Source organism: Canis lupus, chromosome 13 (assembly GCF_003254725.2).
Source record: "Canis lupus dingo isolate Sandy chromosome 13, ASM325472v2, whole genome shotgun sequence".
NCBI lineage: Eukaryota > Metazoa > Chordata > Mammalia > Carnivora > Canidae > Canis > Canis lupus.
Genome location: NC_064255.1, coordinates 36206492 through 36231804, shown reverse-complemented (window position 1 = coordinate 36231804; position 25313 = coordinate 36206492). Strand labels below are relative to the sequence as shown.

Sequence of the window (25313 nt, the reverse complement as noted above, 5' to 3'; positions counted from 1 at the left end):
TGATATAGATGTTATGATCCCCATAGATAAGAAAACAGACTTAGGAAAGGAAAGTGATCTGCCTAAAGTCACAGAGTGATTAAGTGGCAGAGAGGGATGGATAGATGGTTAGATGGATAGGTGGATGGGTGGATGGATGGATGGATGGATGGGGATGGGTGGATGGATGGATAGATGGGGGTGGATGGTTGAATAGATGGATAGATGGTTGGATGGTGGATGGGTGGGTGGGTGGATGGGTGGATGGATGGATAGGTTGGTAGATGGATGGATAATTAGGGGGAAGATATGATTAAGTTTTAATGAATGGGTGAATGAATGAATGAACTGACTATAGAGGCAAAATGTTTTTAAAATCCCATAACAGTTCCTGAAGGTAGAGACAAACTTTTATTCATCTGTCTCTGTAGAACCTAGTTCAGGGCCTGCTCATAATAAATATTCACTAAATGATTATTGGACAAATGGCCAAGTGCATCCACTGGGCCCTCCCCCTCTGGCTTCCTTGGCCTCCTCAGCCTCCCCACACTGGCAGCCAACTCCCCGTGTGACCAGACCCAGTCTGTCCCTGAGCCTCTGCCCACTTTGCCACCCACAGATCTCCTCCCGGCACAAGTTCCGGCTTTTCCACGTCCTGGAGGCAGTCATTGAAGCCAGCAACTCCCTGGAAGAGGCCTGGCAGAAATCATTCATGCAGCTGGCCCTGGAGAACATGACCAAGTCCACGGTATGCCTCCCATCCCAGAAAATAGGCCACTTCTGGGAATACAGGCTGCTGCCCCCAGCATCCAAATAATGCTGGGGATGGTCAGCCCTATGGTTGACCAAGTGATTTCTGTCCATTTCATTTTCTTACCACCAGCCTTTTCAGAGGGACAACCTCATGCACCCATTTTACAGTTGAGAAAGGTGAGATTCGGAAAGCTCATGGCTTGTCTGGGTCTACTGGCCCCGAAAGTAGAAGAGCCAAATGTCAGCTGGAGCATAAAGCCCTCTCCCAGAGGTCCCAGCCCTGAGATGGGCCCTGGGTGCCCCCACCACCACCTGTCCTACTGTGGATGCTTCCCACACCCAGGCTCTGGAAGCCCTCCTGCAAGTCCCACCCGTTCTCCAGGCTTAACTCAACCTCCACTGCCACCTCCTGGTCTCGCCTGCTGGAGACTTCAGTTTGGTCCCGAACCGCACCAGCCCTACCTACCCCAGGCCTGGCCATGGCCTTGGCTGACTTCAGCTCCAGGGACTTGGGGGCTGGTGGCTCTTCCTTAGACCAGCCCAGGACTGCCCCAAAGTGGACGTGACTCGTCACTGAGGCCCACCATCACAGGCCCGAGTCTTGGCACCCCACAAAGCGGGAACAGGTCTTTATGACCCCTGTTTACAGATGGAGGGAGGCTCGGCGGTCTAGGAGACTTGCCTGCAGCAGTTACCTGGCCGGTAAATGGCCGGCGTGACCAGCCTCCACGCTCCCTGCAGAGAAGCCTGCGGACCCTTCCCAGTGTGGGAGTCAGGGAAAAACAAAGAACAAAGTCCATAGCCCGTGTATGTGTGTTCTAAAATTCTGTCCTTTTTTTTAAATTTAAGTCATTGTGTGAAGCATGTCAGGCATATTTTTAAAATGTAAGGCACCTATGTATAGTCGACAGAGCAGTGCTAATACCGGGGCACGGGGCACGCAGGCTGTCCATGGCTGCAAGGCTAGCGGAGCCCACCAGTGTCCAGGCGCCAGCCTGGCTCAGCCTCCCTGAAAGTGGACAAGAGCCTCTCCGAGGCTGAGCCGGCTTCTGTGCACGCCGCCGCCCACCGCCAGCTCTCCAGCGTGGGTCGGGCACTTCAGCAGGCACCGCGAGCTGGCCCAGGGCTCACAGGAGACAGCAGGCACCTCATCGCCCAGGTCCCGGCCAGCCCAGCCTGTCTGCAGGCGTCTTGGTGTCCAAAGCCCAGTCTAGGGCAGCCGAGGACAGCGTCCCGGATACCCCAAACCTTCCTCTTTCCTGGCCTGCTCTCTCCCTTTGAGGACACACACACACACGCGCGCGCACACACAGCAGCTTCCTGAAAAAGGGTGTTTGGGAAGTACAGGTGGCGAACAGGCATTTCTGGAAATCTCTCTGTTGTTTCACTCCGGACTCTGTGTTGGAGATCGTGGACAGAAACATCTGAAATGAAGTCAGGACTGTCGGGGTGGCAGCAGAGGCCACCAGGGACGTTGGTCTCCTGCACGCCCACCCCTGGATGAGGGTGAACTTGAGGCCGTGCGAACCACAAATGGCCACGTCGTGTTGCGTTTCCCAGAGTGAGGCTTGTTTCGCTGAGCACCGCCCCGGCGACCAGCAGAGGGACCTATCCTGTGGGGACCAACCTGAATCAGTTTTGCCTCCGCCAATCGTAGTCCTTTCAAACGGCTTCCATAATAAGCCTGTGGTTTCTGCCTTTATAAACTCTTTCTCTGAGCCCCTGGGCGGCTCCATCGGCTCAGGTCATGACCCCGGGGTCCTGGGATGAGCCCCACTCGGGCTCCCTGCTGAGCCTGCTTCCCCCTCTCCCTCTGCCTGCAGCTCCCCCTGCTTGTGCACACTATCTCTGTCAGATAAATAAATAAAATCTTTGGAAAATGAAAAAAATCTCTCTCTCCTCCCCTCTCCCAGCACATTCCCATTGCCTGCTGGATCTGTGTCTCCCAGATCAGAATTCCCCAAAGGCCCCAAATACACTTTTCGTTGGCTTTGCAGGTCAGTTCTTTCCTGTTTGACGAGATCATTGTCACGTTGGCGATAATGTCCCACTGCCCTGGGTGTGGCCAGAGATTTCAGAGCCATCCTGGACGTTAGACCTTCGTCCCTCCCGCGGGCCGGCCTGCAGCACCTTCCTGTGTCTGCGGCTCCCAAGGGCGCCTCGCTCCGCGTCTGTCCCTAGCCACCATGCCTTCTGGCCCTGCCTCCCGCTATCTGGCTGCTTGGGCCCCTTGCTTCTGGAACATTCCTCCCATACTTCGCTGATGGTCTGGCCCCCTGGGTTTCTCTGTCCTCATCCCCCCGAGGCTTCAGAGACACCTAACACACAGGCATGGGGTGTGGGGTGCTCGGCGGTCACCCCTACTCTCCCCGGTCTCCCCCCAACCAGCTCCCTGTCCTCTGTTCAGCTCTCTGAAGACTCATAGTCTTGCGGACCTCCCGTGGCATTTCCAGCTCGGGCCCCTGGTGCCTCCAACTCTCTCGTGATCTTGGTTTTCACCTCCAGAATGTTCCTTTTCACATTAAGCAGTTTATAGCATTCGTGGCTGCAATACCTCCTCTTATCTCTCGGGATGTTCAACACATAGCTTTGCTCAAAGTTTTTATCTCTGTTTGGCCTGTGTTTCCTCTGAGGAGCTGTTTTCTGGTTTTGTCGGGTGTGTAGTGCCGGTTTTCGTCTCCCACACCCGAGGCTTCTGCAGCGTGGCTGTCTGCCCGGGGTTCGCGCCGACGGGGAGCTCGGAGCACCCGGGCGGGGTGGGGGGCCGGGGTCCGCTGCCGCCCACCACCCGTGCTCACCTCCGTGTCTCCCATCCCGGGCCGCCCAGAGTTCCCAGGGAAGACCCTGCCACAGCGCCAGCTGGAGGCGGAGGCCCCGGGGCAACACCTTGGACGCCTGGCCTCCTGCCACAGGCCCGCAGCTGCCCCCTCAGGGGACCAAGCCTCCGGACTTCACTGGACCTTCCAGGTGCACGGAGTGGGCACAGCATCCGGGCACCTGGCTCCTTCCTAAACCTCCGAACCCTCCCCAGGCCCCCTGGGTGCAGAGGGGTGGGAGACGCGCCCCCCGGGAGTCCTGCCGGCAGTGACAGGGCCAGCGCCTGGGCCCATGCTCAGCCCCACCACCTGTCACTCCCCGTCTCTCCAGCTCCCAGGCCGTGGCTGCTGTCGTCCTTTGTAAATCATCTCCTAAATGTCGTTTTGCTGAGGTTGTTTGTTTGTTTGCTTGTTTGTTTGTTTGTTTTGAGGTGTTTGAAAGAGCAAAATCTGGTGCCTGGGGGGTTCAGTCAGTGAAGCATCTGCCTTCAGCGGGGGTCATATCCTAGGGTCCTGGGATCGAATCCCGCGTGGGGCTCCCTGTTCAGTGCAGAGTCTGCTTTCTCCTCCCCTACTCTTTTTTTTTTTAAGATTTTATTTATTTATTCATGATAGTCACACAGAGAGAGAGAGAGAGAGAGGCAGAGACACAGGCAGAGGGAGAAGCAGGCTCCATGCGCAGGGAGCCCGACGTGGGACTCGATCCCGGGTCTCCAGGATCGCGCCCTGGGCCAAAGGCAGGCGCTAAACTGCTGCGCCACCCAGGGATCCTCTCTCCTCCCCTACTCTTGTGCTCTCACTCGCTGGACTGTGTGCACTCTCTCTCCCTCCTTCTCAAATAAATAAAGAAAATCTTTAAACAGAGAAGAGCAAAATCGGCTTCAATGCACCATCCGGATGCGAAGCCCTAGTATGGAAACTTGCAGTGAATTACCAACGACAGAATGATTTCATATGAGGAGTCACAGCATCACAGCATCACAGGGCCTTCAGGGACCACAGGCCCCTCACTTTCAGATGCCACCAAACACAGAGCGGACCCCTGGCCTCAGCCCGACGACGACCGTGTGGCACCCCCCTCACACCCGCAGCCACGGAATCACCTGATGGTTCTTACTAAGAATCAGAGAAAAGAGGAAGCCAAACTTCGCCAGACCATGGTGGGCCTGTGGCCCCTGGCACCTGACACTCTGGCTCCTCGGGACACAGAAGTCCACGCAGGAGCATCAGCTGTGGCTCTGGATTCCTGGTCATAAAGAATGAAAGGCTATGACATTGCCCTGAGCTGCCAGGAGCTCAGGAAAAGAAGTGGTGCTGACGGGAGCCTTCGGGGCGCATCTCCGGAGCGAGGGCCTCCGGGCAGCCTTTAAAACTGGGCTAGATCTGGGGAGACAGGCGGGCGGGAGCAGCGCTCCAGGCTCAGCAGCAGGAAGCGTAGGAGGAGCAGGGGTGCAGCAGGGGTACTGAGAGTCACGGGAAGCCCTGAGCCCCGGGGGAGCCTGCGCTTCAGCTGGCGCCTGTGCGCCGGGCTAGCTTGGCCGCGGCTTCCCAGCCCACCCTGGGTGGACACTAGCTGCCCCGTCTACCAAACCGACCCCGCGTGTGAGATGCCAGAGCTTGCTCCGAGCGCCCACTCTTCCTTTTCGCCTCCCGCCTCCAGGAGCTGGAGGAGGTGTACCAGGACGCAGCCAGCGACGTGCTGCTGGCCATCTGTAGGCACTCATGGCGCGTGGTGGCCCAGCACCTGGAGACCGAGGTCCTGACGGGAGTCTTCCCTCACCGCAGCCTCCTCTACGTGATGGGCATCCTGACCTCGAATGGTATGTCCTGCCCGAGGGGCCTGAGGCACCCCCAGCCTGCCCTGGGCCGGCTTCTATCCCCGGACTCCCAGGAGCAGCAGGGTTTGGGGAGGGAGACATCACAGGGAAAGATGCAGAAGGGGGCTAGGTGGGACACACGCGGGGCCAGACTCCAGCCACATGACAGGCAGGCCTGTCCATGCCAGAGCACCCCCACGGCTCCCACCCCACGGCCAGCCTGAGCCACGTCGGGACCCCCATGAAAGGAGACCGCCAGCCACCCAGCCGCATGTCACAGGCCTGGGGTGTCGAGCTTCCAGTGCCTCTAGAGCAGCCACTGCCACTGAGCCGGGGGAAGGGCCGCCCTGGACACCCAGGGGGTGGCTGAGGACCTTGAGGGAGGACCTATAGGGAGGGGCCTTGCCGGGAAGAGTGTTTAGCGAAGGCAAAACAAGCAGCTCTGACTGAGCACCTGCCCTGTGCCGGGCTCCAGGCTCCGGGCCTCAGGAGCTCACGGCCTCCAGAGGGAGTCAGGAACCAGCTTTCGTTCACTGCTCCCAAGCGTGAGCCAAGCACACTGCTGTCCCCAGAAGGCACTGGGCCACTCTAGTGACCTCAGGGAGGGCTTCCTGAAGGAGAAGGCAGCCACGTGGGAGCCACGTCTCGAGGAACATGTAGGAGTTTGAGAAGGGAATGGTGCGGATCCCCTGCAGGACCTCAGCAAGGGGTTGGGGTGGTTGAAGGAAATGGATGTAGGGAGCTCGCCCATCTAGAGGGGGGCCCGGCCCAGCGGGGGAAACCTCAAAGGCTGAGCCTGGGAGTTTGGCTCCGAGGCCCGGAGGAGGCAGGCCCGGGCTTAACTGGACTTCGTACACCCTTCCCAGGACTGGCAAGCTGGGTGGAGGTCCCTCTGTGCCCGGATGAGCTCTGAGACTCCCAGGGTCATCCCCAAAGCAGCTGCCCTCTGAGCTTGAGTTTCCAACGTCCCATAAAAGCTTTCTATTCTCACAGCACACCACTCTCCAGGCCCTATTTCTCCACCCTCCAGAGGATTCTAGAACATTCTAGCACATTCCCAATGGCCAGGCCCAGAGGGACGACCCCTCCATTCACCATCGGTGAGCTGAGGCCCCGAAAGGCAGCATGTCTTGCCTGAGGTCACACAGCAAGGGTGGCAGGGCCACAACCCCATCCAGAGCTCGAGCCCAAGCTCAGCCCACCCCCCTCCACAAAGCCAGGACAAGCAGAGGCAGGACGGTGCCACCCTGACTCAGTCCAGTCCCTAAGGGCTGGGGGACAAGGAGCCAGAGCTCCAGCCCCAGTGCAGACATCAGACTTGACCTCCACTGATGCCCTTCTGTCCCGCAGAGGCCATCTTCAATGAGGGAGAGAAGGCATGCTGGGAAGAGCAGCTGGCCCAGGTAGGGAGGAGCCCAGCCACTGGGGCCTCCTGTGGGGACGATGGTGGCAACAGTGGAGCAGGACACCTGCCGGCCCTGGGAGGAGGGGTGGGGAGGGGAAGGAGGGAGAAGCTTCACTGTCACGGATGAGCAAACAGGCCTGGAGGGGAAGTGACCCATGGAGGAGCTGGGTGTTGAACCTTGGTCTCTGGATGCCTGGCCCAGAGCAGGTGTCCAGCCAGACAAGGCCCTTCCTCCTCATCCTGGGTGCTGGACACACAGTCTCGGGCCCAGAGAGCACACAGAAACCCTGAGACCCGGCTGGGAGGAAGCAGGCCAGAGTGGACGGAGCCGCCACAACCGAAGCATGGTGTCCTGCAGGTGCCCTCTGACCACACGCCCGCCTGAGGGGCTCCTGTGCTGGGGGAACGGACATGGGCCCCCTGACGTACCTGGGTTCGAGTCCAGATTCAACCAACCACAGCTGTGTGACGTGGGTGGCCTGCTTTGCCTCTCTGTTCCTTAGTTTCATCGGTCCAGTAGGGATATAAAATACCTGGTTCCAATGTTTGTTGTGAGGACTATAGGATGCAACCCACGCAAAGTGCTTCTCACTGCTCCCAATACACGGGAAGCCCTTGTTAAATACTAGTTATACTTTCAGTTACTAACAACAGTAACCCCAGAACAGCTGTAACAAGTGGCATCTGGTAGAAATGATACCAGGGTGGCAGAAATACGGGTAATTGATAGAAAAATAAGACAGAAAATCACTAAAGATAAAGAAGTCTTGAACAACATAATTAACAAAATTGATCTAATTGACGTTTCTTTCAAATGTAAATAGAATATTTACAGAGACAGGTCGTTTGCTGGGCACTATATCAAATTTTAATACGTTTAAAAAGTCTGAAATCAAACAGAGTACATTCTCTGACCAGAATGTAAATCAGAGATCAATAGCAAAAATGTAACTGGAAAAAATATCCAAATATTTGGAAATTAGACAATACACCTTTAAATTATCTGTGGGTCAAAGAAGTCACAAGAGAAAGTAGAAAGTACTTTGAACTGAACACTTATGAAAACACAGCATATGAGAATTTGTGAGTTTCAACATAAAGCAACCTCAGAAGAAAATTTATGTTTTAATGCCAATATTAGAAAAAAAGGTATAAATCTATTATCTAAAACGCTCTCCCAAGGGTGGAAATTAAACCCAAAGTAAGAAGGAAGGAAATGAGAAAATCGAGAGTACAAATCAGAGAAATTTTTTAAAGTGACAAATAATAAACCCAACAGTAAGTTATTTAAAAAGGTTGATAAAATGATAAGCTCTTTGACAGCTTGATCAAAGAAATTAAAAACACAAGATCCCGTTCTCAGAATAGCAGGATTATCGCTGCACATCCATTAGACATGGGACAGCAATAACAAAATATGATTCCAATAAACTAAGCAATTTATATTGAATAGACAAAGTCCTTGAAAAATACAAACTAACAAACTATCAAACTAACACAAGAAGAAACAGAAAATCTGAATAGTCTAGTATCAGAGAAATTGGAATCATAATTATAAACCTTCTCACAAAGCAAACTCCAGACCCAGATACTTCACAGGTTAATTCCATCACATAGTTAAGTAATAACACCATCAATTCTCTACAAATTCTCTCAGAAAAATAGGAGAAGAAGGAACACATCCCAAATCAGTTCGTGAGGCCAGCACAACCCAGAAAAGACGTTAGAGGAAAACTATGGACCAACAGCCTTTGTGAAGATGAAGTCAATTCCTTAATAAAATATCTGCAAAATGAATCCAGCAACACAGACAATACCCCATAAGGAAGGGGGTTTACCCCAGGGACACGAGGTCAGTTTAACATGTGAAAAGCAGTAAGTGCGATTCAATACATTAACAGAGCAAAGTCTGGAAATTATGGTCGTCTCAATGAAGGAAAAGCATTTGACAAAAGGCTTCTGATTCCATGCGTGTTTTCCAAGGCCACAAGCGATTCTCCAGTTCTCAGTGGACACTGATCGGGTGTCAATTCAACTCTGACATAACCTGGAGGCGGCATGCGACCCCAAAGGTTGAGGGCTCTGTCCCACAAGATGCCCCCCCTTCAGATGCCAACTGCAAGTCCACCTACCACCTATGCTTTTGACCAACCAGCTACAGATCAGACGTTCCTATGTCCCCTGCCATGGGTTTGATTCATTTGCTAGAGAGGCTCACAGAATCAGAGAAGCATTTCACTCACTGGATCACTGGTTTATTGTAAGAGGATCCAATGCAGGAGCAGCCAGATGGAAGAGGTGCACAGGGCACGATGTGCAGAAGGGGAGCAGAGCTTCCGTGTGCTCTCTGGATGTGTCACTCTCCCCACACCAGCACCAACCTGGAAGGAAGCTCCTGGACCCCGGTCCCATTGCATGTGATTGGAGTCTTCACTACCAGGCATGACTATGAAATTTTTGGCCAGTGGTAATGAAGTCACCATGCAGCTCCTCTCTCCTCCCTGGAGGTGGGGGGGTTTCCTCCTCATGGTTGGCTCTCCTGACCACCAGCTTCATCTTGTGGTTACCTCCGGGCTTCCAAAGTCCCCACATTAACATGAACTCAGGTGTGGTTGCAAGAGGCTTGAATGAAAGCAAAAGACACCTTAATCTTTCTTATCACTTAGGAAACCCTAAGGGTGTAGGGGCTCCGCTGGAAATGGGATGAAGAGCAAATATATCTCTCCCATGATTAATCACAATATCATGATGATAATGGCCCTGAACAAAGAAGGAGAATGTGGAAACTGCCACCCATGGAGAACCTACACCCTATACTATAGATGACCAACTGAGCCCCGCCCCCCCCGGAGTCAGAAAGAGTGCAAACAGTCCACTCCCTGCACTCCTGGTCCAATTTCCCAGACATTTCTAACCAACCAGAAAAGGTGGGAAAGACCTACGGGTTGCAGTGGAAAAAGTAAAACTATCTTTCCCTGCAGACAATGTGATTGCATATGCAGAAAATCTTACAGACGCTTTAAAAACAGTCAATGACTAGTAGAAATTAGCAAGATTTTGAAATACAAGATCAATAAATAGAAGTCTACTGAATGTCTATATACTAGCAACAAACAATTAGAAGATAAAGTTAAAAAAAAAAAAGTGACAGGAGTACCTGGGTGGCTCAGTGGTTGAGCATCTACCTTTGGCTCAGGGCATGACCCCAGGGTCCTGGGATCAAGTCCCACATCAGGCTCTCTGCAGGGAGCCTGCTTCTCCTTCTGCCTATGTCTCTCCCTCTCTCTGTCTCTCATGAATAAATAAATAAATAAAATCTTTTTAAAATTCTTAAAAATAAAATAGTGATTTTAAAAACATAAAAGACTCAAAGACACATGTAACAAAATGTGCAAGATCCTCACAAAACATCGTAGAGAGCAATTAAGGAAAGCCTACATGAGAAGAGACACACGATGTTCATGGATAAGAAGATTCAACAACGGTAAGATGTCAATTCTCCCCAAAACCGATTTATAAATTCAGTGTAATACCCAACTACAAAACTTTATATTTTAATTACATTAAAATTTTAAATAAACATTAAAATTTGACATGGAAATTTCAAGGGATCTAGAATGGCCAAAAAAATCTTGAAAGAAGGAGAACATTGCAATAACAGCACCTGACTTCAAGATTTACTGTTGCTTTTTTTTTTTCTAAGATTTTATTTACCTATTCATGAAAGACATGCTGAGAGGCAGAGGAGGAAGGAAGCAGGCTCCCTGCAGGGAGCCCGATGCGGGACTCGATCCCAGGACCCCGGGGTCGGTCACGCCCTGAGCGGAAGGCAGACGCTCAACCACTGAACCACCCAGTTCCCCCAAGATTTACCATTGTTAAAAAAAAATGTGACTAAATGTAAAGATGAAACTGGCTTTATTCAACAATTCATCAATCAGGCACCATCCCATCTGGCAGAGAAGGGAGCTGCAAAGGGCTCTCACCCGGGAGATTTTATAGGCAGAAGAGATGGGGACCAGGAAAGAGCAGGGGTCCGGCAGGGATCTACCGGGCATCTGCCTCACCCTTGCTGATCGGGAGATCCCTGACTGGCCCCAGGTCACAGGCCCGGGGGAGGCGGAAAGTGCAGCCAGGTGAGGTGCTGAGCTGAGGTTTGGTGACTGCGTTTGGGGCCTCTTGCTTCTGTAGTAGCAGCGGCCTCTTGGGCAGCCTGGCAACTTGACGAGAGGTATGGTCCGAAGCCAAGGCATTCATGCCACCCCCACCCCGGCTGTGAGGTTCTGCTGCTTCTGTCCATCCTGTGTGACATCCACAGGCCTGGTGTGTTTGCTAAATCTCTGTGATAGTCACAGGCCAGGACTTGAGGCTCAGTGCTCAAGCCGGTCACTGTCTGTCTTCATTTCTTCTCTGGAGTTCCAGTCTTGGGGAGGTCATTGGCTTGGTGAGCAGTGGCTGGGAACATACATTTTATTTTTAAGATTTTATTTATTTATCTGACAGAGAGAGAGAAAGAAAGCACAAGCAAGGGGAGCAGCAGAGGCAGAGAGAGAAGCAGGCTCTCTGATGAGCAGGGAGCCCGATGCAGGGACTTGACCCCAGGACCCTGAGATCACACCCTGAGCCACCCAGGCTCCCCTGGGAATACACATTTAAAGCCTCAGAGAGAACAGGGTGCAGCAGGGTTGTTGGCTTGTTGCTATGATTATTACGAGCAGGGTAATGCGAAGAAGCTGGCGGGGTGGTCATCAAGGCTCGCATGGTGTCCCCGTGAAGTGGGTGCCTGCATCACTGGAGATGGCGGGAGCTACACCCCAAGGGGGAAACACATTTTCCAGCAGTTTGTTGGTCACCGTGAGGGCCTGGGTCTCGCAGCAGGGGAAGCCTTCAGCCCGTCCGGACAAGAGCATCCAGGAGCAAGGATGTGTCGATAACCCCTGCCAAGAGCTGGTGGACCAAGTCCAGGTGCTCAAAGCGTCTGGAGCGAGGCATTGGAGGCCTCTGGGAACAAGATTAGTCTCCCTGGGATTTGGGTTCGACAGGCCAGACACTGACAGTAGAAGGTTTTTGCAATTTTGTACAAGATCCCCCACCGATGCATATTCATAATTTGAGTCATTTAAAATGCACCACAGTAGATGAGGGAATCTAAAAACCTCCCAAAATGAGGTTTGCCAGGGAGCCAGGAAGAACCAAGTGGCCGTTTCCCAAGACTTCGACCATCCACCGAGTTTGCAAACCGTCGTTGGCCCGCTGTGGTGTCTCGGGTTCAGGAGCAGACGGCTGCCATGTGTCGGGGTGGCAAAGACCTGGCAGCAAGGGGTCATTTTTTGCCAAAGCAGAATGGACTTCAGCCCTTGCGCCACAGCCTTTGCAGATGGTGTAGCTGCCACCTTTCCACGAGGGCAGCCGGGTGCCTCCCAGGCTCAGGCTCAGTCTGTGTTGCGTGAGTCTTGGTAGTGATGCTGGTGATTCCAGAAGGAAGGGAAACAACAGCAGGAAGCTCGTTTACTTGGGGTCCATTTTGATGGAGGTCTCAGAGGACGTAAGGAAACCCCTTTGTCTCCAGAACATCCCCCATCATGGACAACCCTGCAGGCAAAGCTGCTGAGAGTATGATATTACATTTGTCGTCTGGTCACTGAATGCTCTGACGAGGGCCAGGAGCCCTGCTTGAGGGATGGATTCAGTGTGCACCAGGCCCCCCACCCCCGAGCAGCATAAGCAGCTCAGAAGTGTCCTTTCCCGCTCGCCCAAGAGGACCCATCGCATAGTTAGATCAGGATTAGTCACGGGGACATCTCGTAAATCAGGACACAGCATCACACAACATGTGATGACCTCGTCATCATGGGCCCCTCTCCAGGCAGAGGGGACATGACATGGGCAGGGATGACACCGCAGGAGTGTGTCTGATGTCGTTTGGGTGGAGAAAGCAGAAGGATCTCATAGGAGGTGAGTCTGCCGCAGAGAAAGAGTGAGTCAGTTTGGAGTCACGAAACTCGGGACGGTACGTGCAGTTGGCAAATAAGCCTCATTTCCTAGGGTTGCAGCTGCCAGGGCTTCTACTAGCTTGGCAGCCCCAGCGGGGGCCTTTGGGCCGCGGGGTGGACCAGGCGCTGGAACACGCAGTAGGCCACTATTTCCCACCGTGCGCACACGAGCATCCTGGGGTTGTCTCTCTCCTGCACAAACGAGGGAAAGGGTGGAATGATTACGTGGGCCTGAGGTGGCCGGTCCCTGCAGGCCGATTTTAGTCCTATGAAGCTGCTCGTGTTTACCTCCCCCGAGGAGTGCGTTCAAGAGACTGGAATTTTAATAAGTTCGTAGCGCAGAGAAGCCAACGGAGAAAAATGAGGAGCCCATGTTCCGCAAGGAGCCAGCCTCGAAGTACGAAGTATGGGAAACTGCTGCTCAGTCGTGGGCATAGGACGTTCTCTGATTAGCTTAACCCTTCCTGAGGAGAGCTGGAGTCCTCCAGGGCGTGGATTATGACCTAGGAGACGAGCGGTGCCTCGAGATAATTGCAATTTCCCTTTAGACCCTCGATGTCCCTTTGCGGCTGAGCATGGCAGCAAATACTTGGACTCCTCCATGGACATCTTGCTGGGAGCTGAGCGCAGCAGGAGGTTGTCCCTGTACCATAGAGCCCCGATTTCCTGGGGAAGTAGGGATACCTCAATCCTGGGGCACTTGGGACAGATAAGAAGGGGGCCTCAGGGAGGCCTGTCCAGGATTATTGTCAATTTTTCCAAGTCAATGCAAACAGATATTGGCTGTTGGGGTCCAGGGGTGTTGAGAAAGACAACTCTTGGCCGGGGGGAAGAGCAGAGGGAGAGAACCCCAAGGAGACTCCACGCCCAGCACGGAGCCCAACGTGGGGCTCCATCTCATGACCCGGAGATCATGACCTGAGCTGAAATCAAGAGTTGGACGCTCAACCGACGGAGCCCCCCCGGGTGCCCCAGTGTCCACGATTGTGAATAGTGGACCCCCGTGAGTCTGGTGGAACTTGGGACAAAAGGGAATCCGGATTTGGGAACAACTGGGAAACGTAGAACAGCTGTCTTGGTGGCTATCAGTCCGGACCTATGGCCCTCCTGTCCACGAGGGTCCTGGATGGGCAAGATGGCCTGTCCAGGGCTGGTACGGAAGCGATCAGCCCCTGGGCGGTCAGGTCTTTCTCCCGTTGGCGTGAGGCCTCGTTTGAACTCGGGCTTCCGTGGGTATTGAGGCAATTTGGGAAGAAGTGTAGTTGTGTCCGTGTGAATCTTTATAGGCTCTTGACTTCTATTGTCCCAGAGTCGGCATTAGAAGTGGCCCACGGGAACCTCAATTAAATTAAGGGACTTGTGTTGAAATACCTCCTCTTCTATGTCAAGGACAGATTGTAAAGAACATAAAAGGTCCCCATCCGTCAGGAAATTCTAAGGCGAGGTCTCCACTGGAGGCAAAACCTATTAGCCCTTTGAATTCAGAAAGGAGGTCCCCACCGAACAGGTTGGCAGAGGCTGTACCGTACAACAGGAAAAGACCGTGTTCCAGGGAAGGGGCCCCCGGCTGAGACAGGGGCTCCCTCTGCACTCGGCCAGATGCCTTCCCTACGGAAACCCTCCTGGCTCCAGGGATGTGCTGTCCGGGGAGAGCGCGTCCCAGGAGCCCTGGGGTCGATCAGAACGTGGCAAGGCTGCCCACCAATTTAATTTGAGTCCCTCGTGACTGTTTAAGGGAGTGGCTGAGATCAGAGAGCCCCGGGAGCCCCCGCAGGCCTGGGAGGTCCATGTGGGGCCCCGGCTTGGGGGCGGCCCTGGGGACGCTCGAGGTGGTGCCGGCGAGTCCCCGTGGGGCCTGGGGGGACAGCCGCTGTCCGGCCGATTACTGCGGAGATGCCAGGTCTGGAAGGCCCAGGTGCTGCTCTGGGTCCCTGACCTTGATGCCGTGGCCATCAGGCCAACAGGTGGGCGGACTTTGTCCCGTTAGTGGCCTTGCTCCGACGTCCTTCCAGAGTGCGCAGCTGTGGTCCTGAGTTCAAGTCAGACCCCTGGCCTCCCATCCTGTTTTCTGCCTTTCTCTCAATCCACTAATGTCAGGAGATGATCCGTGTACAAATAGGGCAGCTGGAACACGTCGGGTGCCCCAGGTTACTGTCTGGAACCCGGAACGCCGGAGGATGGGCCTTCCAGACAGGCTGTAAAGTCTGCCCCTGATGCGTCCGTCGTTGGCACATTCGAGTAAAGACCAACCTCCCAGGAGCCGGGGGAGCTCTAGGAATGGCTTGTGAAAGGTCACCGCTCTCTGCAGTCCCTCAGGGGACCCTGGTGAATGTTGGGCACTTAGAAGAGCACCCTCAGGTGACCCCATCCTGCCTCTGTATCCACTTTTGGGCTCCCCAGGGCCCCACCAGCAGGTGCACAGATGACCCAGACCTGGCATCCTGGGGTCACGGCCCCTGGTAAGGACAGGAAATTCTTCAGGAAACTTTTGGGGACCCTCCTTGGGCTTAGGAAATTCTTTGACAATTGTCCTTAGTTTGGCCTTTGACCAAGGAGAAAAAGACGCTGAGGAAGACGACTGAGCCTATAGTTGGTTTCATTTTTAAAGGGAACTGTCAGGTTTAATTCGATCGTTAGTGAAATGGAATAGAGAGGCCAGACGAAAGTTGGTCGAAACAGGCTTTTATTGGGATGCACTCTCGGGTGAGGTTCCGAGGTTCCGCGGCCCGCACGGGAGAGGAGAGCCGGGAAGTTGCCAGCTGGGAAGTTGCGCCCAGGCAAATCGCAGGGGGGTCTATAAAGAGTTTTTGGCGGGAAGATGGGGGCAGGGCGGCATTCCAATTAGGGCAAGGGTTACAGGTCTTTGTGTGCCAAGTTAGGGTAGGGTGGCAAACACCTTATTGGGAGGTTGCTGGCCTGGGGTCGGCCGTTTTGAGGTCCCCAGTCTTGCCAGCCCAACAGGACTGTGTCAGGGATCCCTGGGTGGCTCAGCAGTTTAGCTTGCCTTCAGCCCAGGGCATGACCCCGGGGTTCCCGGATTGAGTCCCACATCGGGCTCCCTGCATGGTGCCTGCTTCTCCCTCTGCCTATATCTCTCTCTCTCTCTCTCTCTCTCTCTCTGTCTTTGTCTGTCTCTCTCATGAATGAATAAATAAATAAATAAAATCTTTTTAAAAATAAAGGGAACTGTGTCATAGTCTCTGCAGAGTCAGGAAAGCATGGGGACACAGGTCAAGGAGGAAGGAGCGAGGAGATGGGTCCCGTCAGCCCCACGGTCTTCTTCTAGGCCCCTCTTGTGTCCTCTTGCTGTTCATAACCTTCCTGCAACGAATCTCGGCTGCAGCCTTTCTGGGATGGTGAAGCCTTTTGGAAGCTTCTCCAATGCAATTAAACTGGGTCTCCTGTTCCGTTCGTTTAGCCTGGGAAGCCTTGCTCTCCAGTTCCCCTTCAGAAATAAATGATCCTGTCTAATTGGAATCTTTCCCATAATGGCCTTGTGCAAAGTTAGGCTGTTTTTAGTAAGATTTTGCCATTTTCGCAGATTTTTACAGCTCCAAGACCACAGTTTCGAAACAGGAAACAAGCAGGTATGTCAGAAAGCAGGGCCCTTGGTGCCCTGGGGCTTAAGGGTCTCATTCTTTTTGTTCATTTGCCTTTTCTTTTTTAGCTAAGCCTTTGGGGTTCCTCAGAGCCAAAATAATAGCTAAGAGGGATGTGCTGCTGGGTCGGGGATGTGCCTGTTTTCCAGCACACCTCAATGTATGGAAATTTTCTTGAGGTCAGCAGGTGACCCAGTGTCAATCTAACCCATTCTATGACCAACTGACCCCAACACAGGGTTTCTGAGTTAGGTGGCAAACGCTCTAACATTGCTATTTTTTTTAAAGATTGTATTTATTTATTCATGAGAGACACAGAGAGAGAGGCAGAGACACAGGCAGAGGGAGAAGCAGGCTCCCTGCGGGGAGCCCGATGCGGGACTTGATCCCAGGACCCCAGGGATCACGCCCTGAGTCAAAGGTTCAACCACTGAGCCCCCCGGGCGTCCCTCGCTCTAATAGTTTTTAAGTGTTCGACTATGCCCACCAATTCTTGTGGCTCTTTGGGCTTCCGAGAGCCCCGTTAGCAGCAGCCTTTGTCTTCAAAGCAAGATGCACACACACAGGCAGCTTCACCCGGCAGCAGTGACCGGGACCACCAGCAATTCCTGGCCTGGAAGCGGGGGCTGGAGAGTAGACTGGACCAGCAGACCCCAAAACTCAGGTGTGGGGACTGGGCTTTCAAGCAAAAGGGGACTGCAAGTGGGGCACCAGCGAGACCGGAGCTCAGTGCAGAGGGCCGAGCTCAGAGTCTGCAGGGGAGGCCCCCTGCAGCCCTCGAAACACCCTACCCCCACCAGCCTCAAGCTGGAGACAGCCCACCCAGACAGAGCAGCGCCCCCACCAAAGACCTGAAGTCTGTCCGAAAGCCTCCATCTGAAGAAGCTGGAGGATGACGAGCAAGTGGAAGAAACCACAGAGGAGAAGGGGAATAGAAGTCACAGGACGAAGGCACCGCAGACCAGGGCTGAGAATATCAGACACACAGACGAGTCCGTGCAGGATTCCGAGTGTATGAAGTTCCAGGAAAGGCAAAACTAGTCCATGGTGATATAAGTCAAGGTTCTGTAGTGATGGAGCTTGACCGGGAAGGCACATGCGAGAGCTTTCTGGGGTGGTGGAGTAAGCGCTAGTTCTCGGCGGGCCGCAAGTTGTGTGGGTCTGTACGTTTGTCACAGGGCATCGATCTACGCCTTTCACTGTGCGGCCAGCACCCCTCGATAGAAATAGTCAAAACCCAGACACACGGATGGCCAACAGACCCATGAAAAGATGCTCGGCATCACTCGGCATCGGGGAAATGCCAGTCGGAACCACAATGAGATGCCACCTCGCACTTGTCAGAATGACTAGAACCAAACACAGAAGAAACGAGTGTTGGCGAGGAGGCGGAGAAAAGGAGCCCTCGCGCGCTGGTGGTGGGAGCGCAAACTGCTGCAGCCACTCTGGAGACCGGTATGGACGGTCCTCAAAAAAATAAAAATAGAATTACCCTACAGTCCGGGTAGCCTACTACTGGGCATTTATCCAAAGAAAACAAAACCACAAATTTGAAAAGATAGATGCACCCCTGTGTTCACCGCAGCATTAGCTACAATAGCAAGATATGGAAGCGGCCCAAGTGTCCCTCCACAGACGAATGGATAAAGAGGTGGTGTGTATACACAATGGAATATTACGCATGTGATCTTGCCGCCGGTGACCACATGGGTGGAGCTAGAGGGTATAAGGCTGAGTGAACTGAGTCAGACAGAGAAAGACAAACACCATGGGATTCCCACTCATTCCACTCATATGTGGAATTAAGGACCCAAAACAAAAACAAAAAACAAAACAAAACAAAACAAAAAACAAAAAAAAAGGAACTAAAACAAATGAAGAAAGAAGAGAAAGAAAGAAAGAGAGAGAGAGAAGAAGGAAGGAAGGAAGGAAGGAAGGAAGGAAGGAAGGAAGGAAGGAAAGAAAGAACCAGATTCCTAAATACAGAGAAGCATCAGAAACCTGGTGGCAAAAAAAAAAAAAAAAAAAGAAACCTGGTGGCTGTCAGCCGGGAGGCAGTGGGAGGATGGACAGAACAGGGGAAGGGGACGAAGAGGCACAGGTCTCCAGGAATAAACTAAGGACGTCACAGGGATGGAAAGCGCAGCGTGGGGAATGTGGTCAATGATACTGTCATGACCTCGTGTGGGGACAGGTGGTGACCACACTCACCGCGGTGACCGCTGTGTAACGGGCAGGCTCCTGGCTTCCAGCCTCTCCTTGAACACCTCCAGGGAGGGGAATCTCAAGGAATGAGTTCCCCGCTCCTGGAGACAAATCGGAGGGCTGGCCCTGGAGACTCAGAGGGAGGAAGGCAGGACCACGATGGAGTCAGGGCTCGAGCAGCCGGGGTGGGTGGGACTGGCCGAGGCTCCAGCTCCACCCCTGCCCACCCCCTCTGCTCACAGTTGGCCGTCAAGTCGGTCCAGTTCCTGAACACAGACATGTGGTCCAAGGAGCTGCTGTTGGCACTCACCAAGCCCGACCGGACACATCAGGAGCAGCCCCCCGAGAAGGTGGGCCACACCGTGTCCCTCACCAGCACCCCCTGTGCCCACGACACAGGCCCAGGGCCTCTGTCCCTGGGATGCACACCTAAAGCAGGGCCTGGGGCCCTAGAAAGACACTAGGACCCCAGAAAAGCAGAGGACCAGGAGCCTGAGCCACAGAACTTGTAGCTGCACCCTTGAAACTCCACCACCAGCAGAGGCTTGATGGTCTCAGGGCATGAGGGTGGCTGCGGGAGCCTGGTCAGGGGAGGTGGCGGGCCACTGGGGTGGACAGAAGTGGCTCCAGCCCAGGACAAGAAGCTGAACCTCCCCCAGGCTTTTCTGTTCATCTACTATGGGCTGATCCTTCAAGCTGAGGACAACAGCACCACCGTCAGGACACACCTGAGAACCCTCCTGGACACGTCCCATCAGTGGCCCAAGCAGAGGGAGGTGAGGACTCAGCCCCCAGCCCATCCCAGAGCTGACTTGAAGTCAGCTCCCCTGACTTCAGCCTGAGCCCTGACCCTGGTCACACCCTGAGCCCTGACCCTGGTCACACCCTGAGCCCTGACCCTGGTCACACCCTGAGCCCATCACAGCTTGTGTCCTCTATTTTGTCACTCGTCTATTTTCTGGACCTTTGTTCCTTCCTCTGGCCCAGGTCTGCTCAGAGGTAGTGGGGGCAGAGGGAGGTAAAGGCCTCTAAGGAGTCACCCTCCCTGCTGCTCCCACACCACCCACCAGCCCCCATAAGTGATGCCCCCACAGGGTAGGCCTCAGAGGTGCATGTCCTAAAGAGCACGGGGATGGGAGACAGATGCCCTGTGACCTTGGACAAGTCCCCTCCATTTCTGGTCCTCAAGTTCCACACCCCCCGAGGGGAGAGTCCAGGCCTGGTCCTGTGACCTGCATCGGTGGCCTTGCTCCCCTGTGCCTGTAGGGTATCGCGCTCACCATAGGGCTGGCCGCAGCCCGCCACCTGGACCACGTCTGGGCTGTCCTGGAGCAGTTTGGCCGCAGCACACCCATTAAATGGAGCCTCCACAGCTTCTGCCTGAAGGTTCTGGCTCTGGGTTATTGGGGGCCTCAGCAAGGGGCTGGGACGTCAGGACTCCCCCCCCGCCCCCCCGCCCCATGAAGGTCTGGGCCTCCAGCAGGGTCTCCTGGGATCCTTAGGGGCATAGGCTTTGCACCAAGCATCCTGGCCTCCCACCTGCCTGTGCCCTCTTGCCTCAGTTTCTCCTCTTGAATGGCCATTCCATTCACCACCACCAGCTGTTGGGATGGAAATGAGGCACGGCTCGAGGTGCCTTGCACATAGCAGGTGCTCCAGGGACAGCTCTCACGGTGCTGTGGGCGCTGCTGTGTTTATGAGTGGTGTTTGACCACGTGCCCTGCCAGAGAGAGAGAGCAGGGCCTGTGCCCCCGTGATGGACGGCATGCCCTGGGCCCTGCTCTCGCAGCTCCCCGGATGCCGCCTCCAGGCAGAGACAGTGCATGAGGTGCCTCACCCAGAACAAATGGGGAAGTCAGTTAGCAATACACAGCCCAGCAAGGGCCGGCCACCTCCTTGGGGTACCACAGCCGGCGGGGGGCAGAGCAGGGACAGGGACCCACAGCTCAAACTCTCAGAGGAGGCCTGGCCACTGGTGGGCAGCAGAGCTGTGTGGCCCTTGGGTGACATCTGAGGGGTGTCTCGGATGGCCCCTGCTCTCTGGGGGTCCCTCAGATCCCACCTCTCTAGGTTGAGGCATGGTCCCCAGCAGCCCCGGGTTGGGGGGGAGGAATGAGGGGGTAACTGGTCCCAGGCTCCAGGGGAAGGGGCTTCCGAAGGGCAGGGAGGGTGGGGCTAGGACTCTGGCCCCTTATGGCAGAGCCAAGCACCTGCACACACCGTGGGCAACCCCCCAGGCCCATTCCAACCCTCCAGAGACAATTTCATCTGCCCTGTTTTCCTAATGAGGTAAACTGAGTCTTGCCAGCACTCAGGACAGGGTGGCTGCGGTACTGTGCTAGGGCCCAGAGTACTTCCTGTCGCCACTCCCCCAGGGAAGGGTCAGGAGGGCCCTGACACTCCATCTCTGCCCCCGCTGTGGTCAGAACGCAGAGGACCTCCAGTGGAAGTGGGCCAGCAGTACCATCCTCCTGTCCTACGGTCAGATGGCGGTCAGGGCCAAGGCGCACATCCTCCCGTGGGTGGACAACATCCTGTCGCGGATGGTCTTCTATTTCCACTACAGCTCCTGGGTACGGCTCCCGGGGGCCCCCTCTCTGTAGCACAGCCTCGTCCCAGCCCCAACCCCACCACAACCTGAGTCCGAGAATTCTAGAACCTTTCAGGGCCTCGGAACCCTCCCCCCCTCTTCTACCCCACCTTGGACTCAGGAAGAGCCAGGCTTCCTCATTGCCCCACCTACTCACCTCATCACCCCTCCCACAGCCACCAGGGCTTCCATGAGGACCCCAGCCCCTCAATCTCCCTGGTTTTCACCAGGTGGCATTGGAAGGCCGGCTAAGTACCCCCCCAACCCCCAGGACGACCTTCCCCTTACTCTACGCTCTGCACCTGGGGCATCCACCCCAAGGGCTAGGAGGCCCAGCCAGGCCTGTGAGGCCGCTGCCTACCCCAGATCTCTGGGCTCTAGGGGACCACATGTCCAGGGAGGCCAGACATCGGGCCGTCCTGATGTTGGAACGTGGTCAACATAGTCACATTCTTAAACCAAACCCCACAGGGTCCCCCGGCCAAAGCCCCACTTAGGTGGCCCCAGCTAGAGATCTCTGCTGTACCCCCCCAGCGGTGCCCTGCAGCCAGGGTGACTGTGGCTCTCCCTCCTGCCCCTCCTGTGCCCCCGGCACCCCCCCACGGCCTAACCCCATGCCAGGACGAGACCCTGAAGCAGAGCTTCCTTAGCGCTGTCCTCATGCTGGTGGGGGCCGTCAGCCGTAACGAGGGGGCCCACAGCTATGAGTTCTCCCAGGTGTCTGAGCTCCTCGATTGTCTGATGGTGAGTCAAGGTCCCGGGGCAGAGGAAGGGGCCTCTTGGGACCAGCGGCATCCACAAGGGCCAGGAGTTGGAAAGGGGTGGGGAAGCTGGATTTCTGGGGTGCAGCTTAGCCCCTCATAGGCTCCTGCAGCTGAGAGCACATGCGTGCCCCCCTCTTCCCTTGGTTCTTCGGTGACCCTGAGCTGCCCAGGTATGTCCACCTCACAGCTGATGCAGCTGAGCCCAGAAAGCCAACACCATCCATTCCGCTAATACTGCCCTCGCTCTCACCTCTGCTCATAGAGATCTGGGGCTCAGAGAACCCCAGGGTAGTGGAGGAAGCGTGCAAGTGAGGGACAATCAGAGCCGTAACAATAAGATAACAATTTACTGAGCTCCTGCTGTGACTCCGACACTGTGCTCGGCACACCTTGCCTCACACATAACACATGTGCAACAACGTCATGTTATTTGTGAATAAACAAAGCTTGGAGCAGCTTGGAGACTTGCTCAAGGTCATGCAGCCTGTACGTGGGTAGCCAGGACCCAGACATGACCTGTGCATGCAAAAGGCTGTGATCTAGCTCTCTGAGTGGAGCCAGGTGACAGAGGCGCCCACGGGTGGGTGAGAAGCTGGAGCATAGTCTTGTGGGTCCCGGGAGCACCAGGCACCGAGGTCTTCAGGATGAGGGGTGGCCTGGGTGTCAGAAGTGGGATAGGCCCAGGCCTGAATGACTCAGGTTCACCTGGGGACCTGCAGGTTTTGATGGAGAAGGAACCCCAGGACACGCTGTGCACGCCAACCCGCCAGCAGACCATTCACATCATCTCCAGCCTCTGGTAGGCTCCCCAGCCCCACACAGGGCCAGACCCCAGGGCAGTCCTGTAACAGGCCCGCAGCAAACAGTAGCTACAGCTGGCATCATGTGCCAAAACCGAGCCACCAACGTTCCCGGAAGGTTGAGAACCAGGCCTGGGTGAAACCGATCTGTCCAGTTAAGGGGGAGCCTGGGGTACAGGGCTTGTCAAGCGTCTGCTCCCAAACAGGCCACACTAGCCCCTTACAAACCCTTGTTGGAATTCACCTGCCCAGGAGGCCCTGCAGGCCAGGGAGGCAGAAGTGTACACTCTACAAGTCAAGTGTACGCTCTCTGGTCAAGAGCAGACTGTGCAAGGGGCTGCTGCAAGGGGCTCCCTGACTCTATTCCAAAAGGTGGCCCTGTTGCAGTCACCAGCCCCCACAGCTCTCCCTCACAGCCCTCTACCTCCAAACAGTAAGCTGAGGCCGCCCCTGGACTTGGAGAAGAAGTCACAGCTGCTGTCCACCTGCCTCCACAGCGTGTTGGCCCTGCCACTGCTAGACGTCCTGGAGAAACACACCTGTCTCTTTCTAGAGCCGCCCAACATACAGGTGCAAAGCGGGCACATGGTACCCCTTCCATGAGAGGAGCCCCGGCTCTGCCTGCTGCTCATGGCTTGTGAGGGGGTGTGGGCTAAACAGGCGGGGCCTTTGGCCCCCTATAGACAGGGCTGGGAGATCCTGGGCATGTTTCTTAACTGCTCGGAGCCTCCTCTTTGCCCACCTATGACATGGGGGTGATAACTGTGGAGCTGATGGTGCGTGATACTCGGGCTGGAAGGGACACTGGCATCCCGGTGCAGAGCCCTCTGAATAGGAGTACACGCGGCCTCAGTCCCTGCCGGCCCTGAAAGCAGCCCTGGGCTCAGTCTCACCTATGAACCTCCTTAAGCTGGTCACACCACACCCAGGACCCTGCCGACCCACCCTTCGCTGGGCCAGATGCCCACCCCCTCCTGCGATCTGTTAATAAAAGCCTCCACTGCAGGGGGCATGTACCCGTCTCCCTGAGGCACCACCAGCAACGGATCCCCAAGTGTTTACTGTAAAGGGCAGGGAGCTAGTGCTAGCTGAGCAGCTGCTATGTGCCCGGTCCTGTGTGCACGTTAGCTCCCCTCACCAGCACTCGTCCAGAGGGCGAGGAAACCAGCTCAGAGAAATGGAGGTGTCTGGTGGGAGAGTCAGGGTCGAACTCCACCCCGGCCCCTGGGCCCTGATCTTCACGCCACACTCCTAGGCTGGGTCCAGACTGGAATAGGACATATAAGCACTTTGGGGTGGGGGGAGCAGTGAGAGTACAAAGGGTCCCCTGGGTCCAGGGCAAGACCACAGCAGCTCCCCCAACCCACAGGAGTCCAGAGCACCCCCATCACCAGATGACATCATGGCTGGCTCACCCAGGGAGCTTAGCCTAGTGCCAGGCACCAGGCTGGGGCTCCTGCTCATCCCCACTCAGGGTGCACCCCCACCCTGGCAGGTGGGGCTGGCCATACACCCAGTTCTTGGGTCACCAAGGGAGGCCCAGAGAGCTGAAGCGAGTTCCCCAGGGCATCCAGGGAGTTGATGGCCAGCGCCCAGGGCTCTCCTCCATTGCACTCTGACAGGGAGGTGGACTGGGTGCTTTCTGTGGCCCTCTCCCTCCCCGAGCATGCCTGGTGAGCCAAGCAGCAAAGATTGGAGGTCTCCCATGAGACCCAAGAGTCAGGACCAGCTGCAGAATTTGCCACAACTCATGGAAAATGAAAATGTGGGCCCTTGCTTAAAGCTTATGAAGGATTTCAAGATGGGACCACAGAGCACTAAACCAAGTAGATCCATCCGGGCACCAGGCCTTCTGCAGGTGGCCTGCCCGAGAAGCCAGCCCTGCTGGGAATGCACTGACCTGGGCCCCTGAGGACCAGACCTCGGGCAGGTCTGACCCAGAATGCCCCCCACCCCGATCTCCCCAGCTTCCGAGCAGGGAGTGTGACCAGGGCCTGCCTGGACATGGTGTGAACGCCCAGGGTGTGCAGCCCACCTCGGGAGTGTGCAGGAATGGGAACCACTCTCATTGAGAAACGAGCGCACTCGGGCCCCGCCGCAGGCCTTGGCACTCCTTCGCAGCTGGGGCTTGGCGGCCGCCTGACCTGCCCCACGTCCCCACACAGACCCTCTACAACAAGACCTCAAGTGCCCTGGACCAGTTGCTGCAGAGCTTCATCATGCAGAGCCCCACGACCGACGAGCTGCACTTACTGCTGTCGGTGAGGACCAGCTGGCACTGGGCAGGGGGTGGGGCGGCCCAGGCAGGGCAAAGGATGGACAAAGGAAGATGTCCCAGAGGAGGTAGGGCCTCAACTTGGGGTGGGGTAGGGGAGTCCAGGAACACAGAGGCTTGAGGGCTGTCCACCATCGGGGATCACAGTGGCTTGGAGGACTGAAGGGTGGTACAGCAGGTGCACAGGGCGCTAGGTGGGCCTCGAGTGCTGCACATACAGGGAGCTGATGAGGAAACAGGCCCTGCCCCTGGCTGGGACCTGCCCTCCCTCCCAGAGAACTTGTTCTGCAGCCATGTCTCCAGCTGTGAGGAGGGGG

At 55.4% G+C, this 25313-nt stretch overlaps 1 protein-coding gene across 6 annotated transcripts in view; it reads left to right on the top strand.

Moving 5' to 3' along the window:
- The window catches only part of LOC112662024 (maestro heat-like repeat family member 5), a 70364-nt gene that overhangs the window by 11538 nt on the left and 33513 nt on the right, over positions 1-25313 (top strand). For 5 of the 6 annotated variants that reach the window (XM_049093147.1, XM_049093146.1, XM_049093149.1 and 2 more), the window contains exons 4-14: positions 599-727; positions 5209-5368; positions 6716-6768; positions 18810-18917; positions 19227-19343; positions 19834-19953; positions 20943-21140; positions 21779-21901; positions 22641-22720; positions 23156-23291; positions 24887-24982. In XM_049093147.1, coding sequence (XP_048949104.1) covers positions 599-727; positions 5209-5368; positions 6716-6768; positions 18810-18917; positions 19227-19343; positions 19834-19953; positions 20943-21140; positions 21779-21901; positions 22641-22720; positions 23156-23291; positions 24887-24982 — 1320 coding nt within the window. The remainder of the gene's footprint in view (positions 1-598; positions 728-5208; positions 5369-6715; positions 6769-18809; positions 18918-19226; positions 19344-19833; positions 19954-20942; positions 21141-21778; positions 21902-22640; positions 22721-23155; positions 23292-24886; positions 24983-25313) is intronic. The other variant, XM_025450313.3, reaches the window with a different exon arrangement.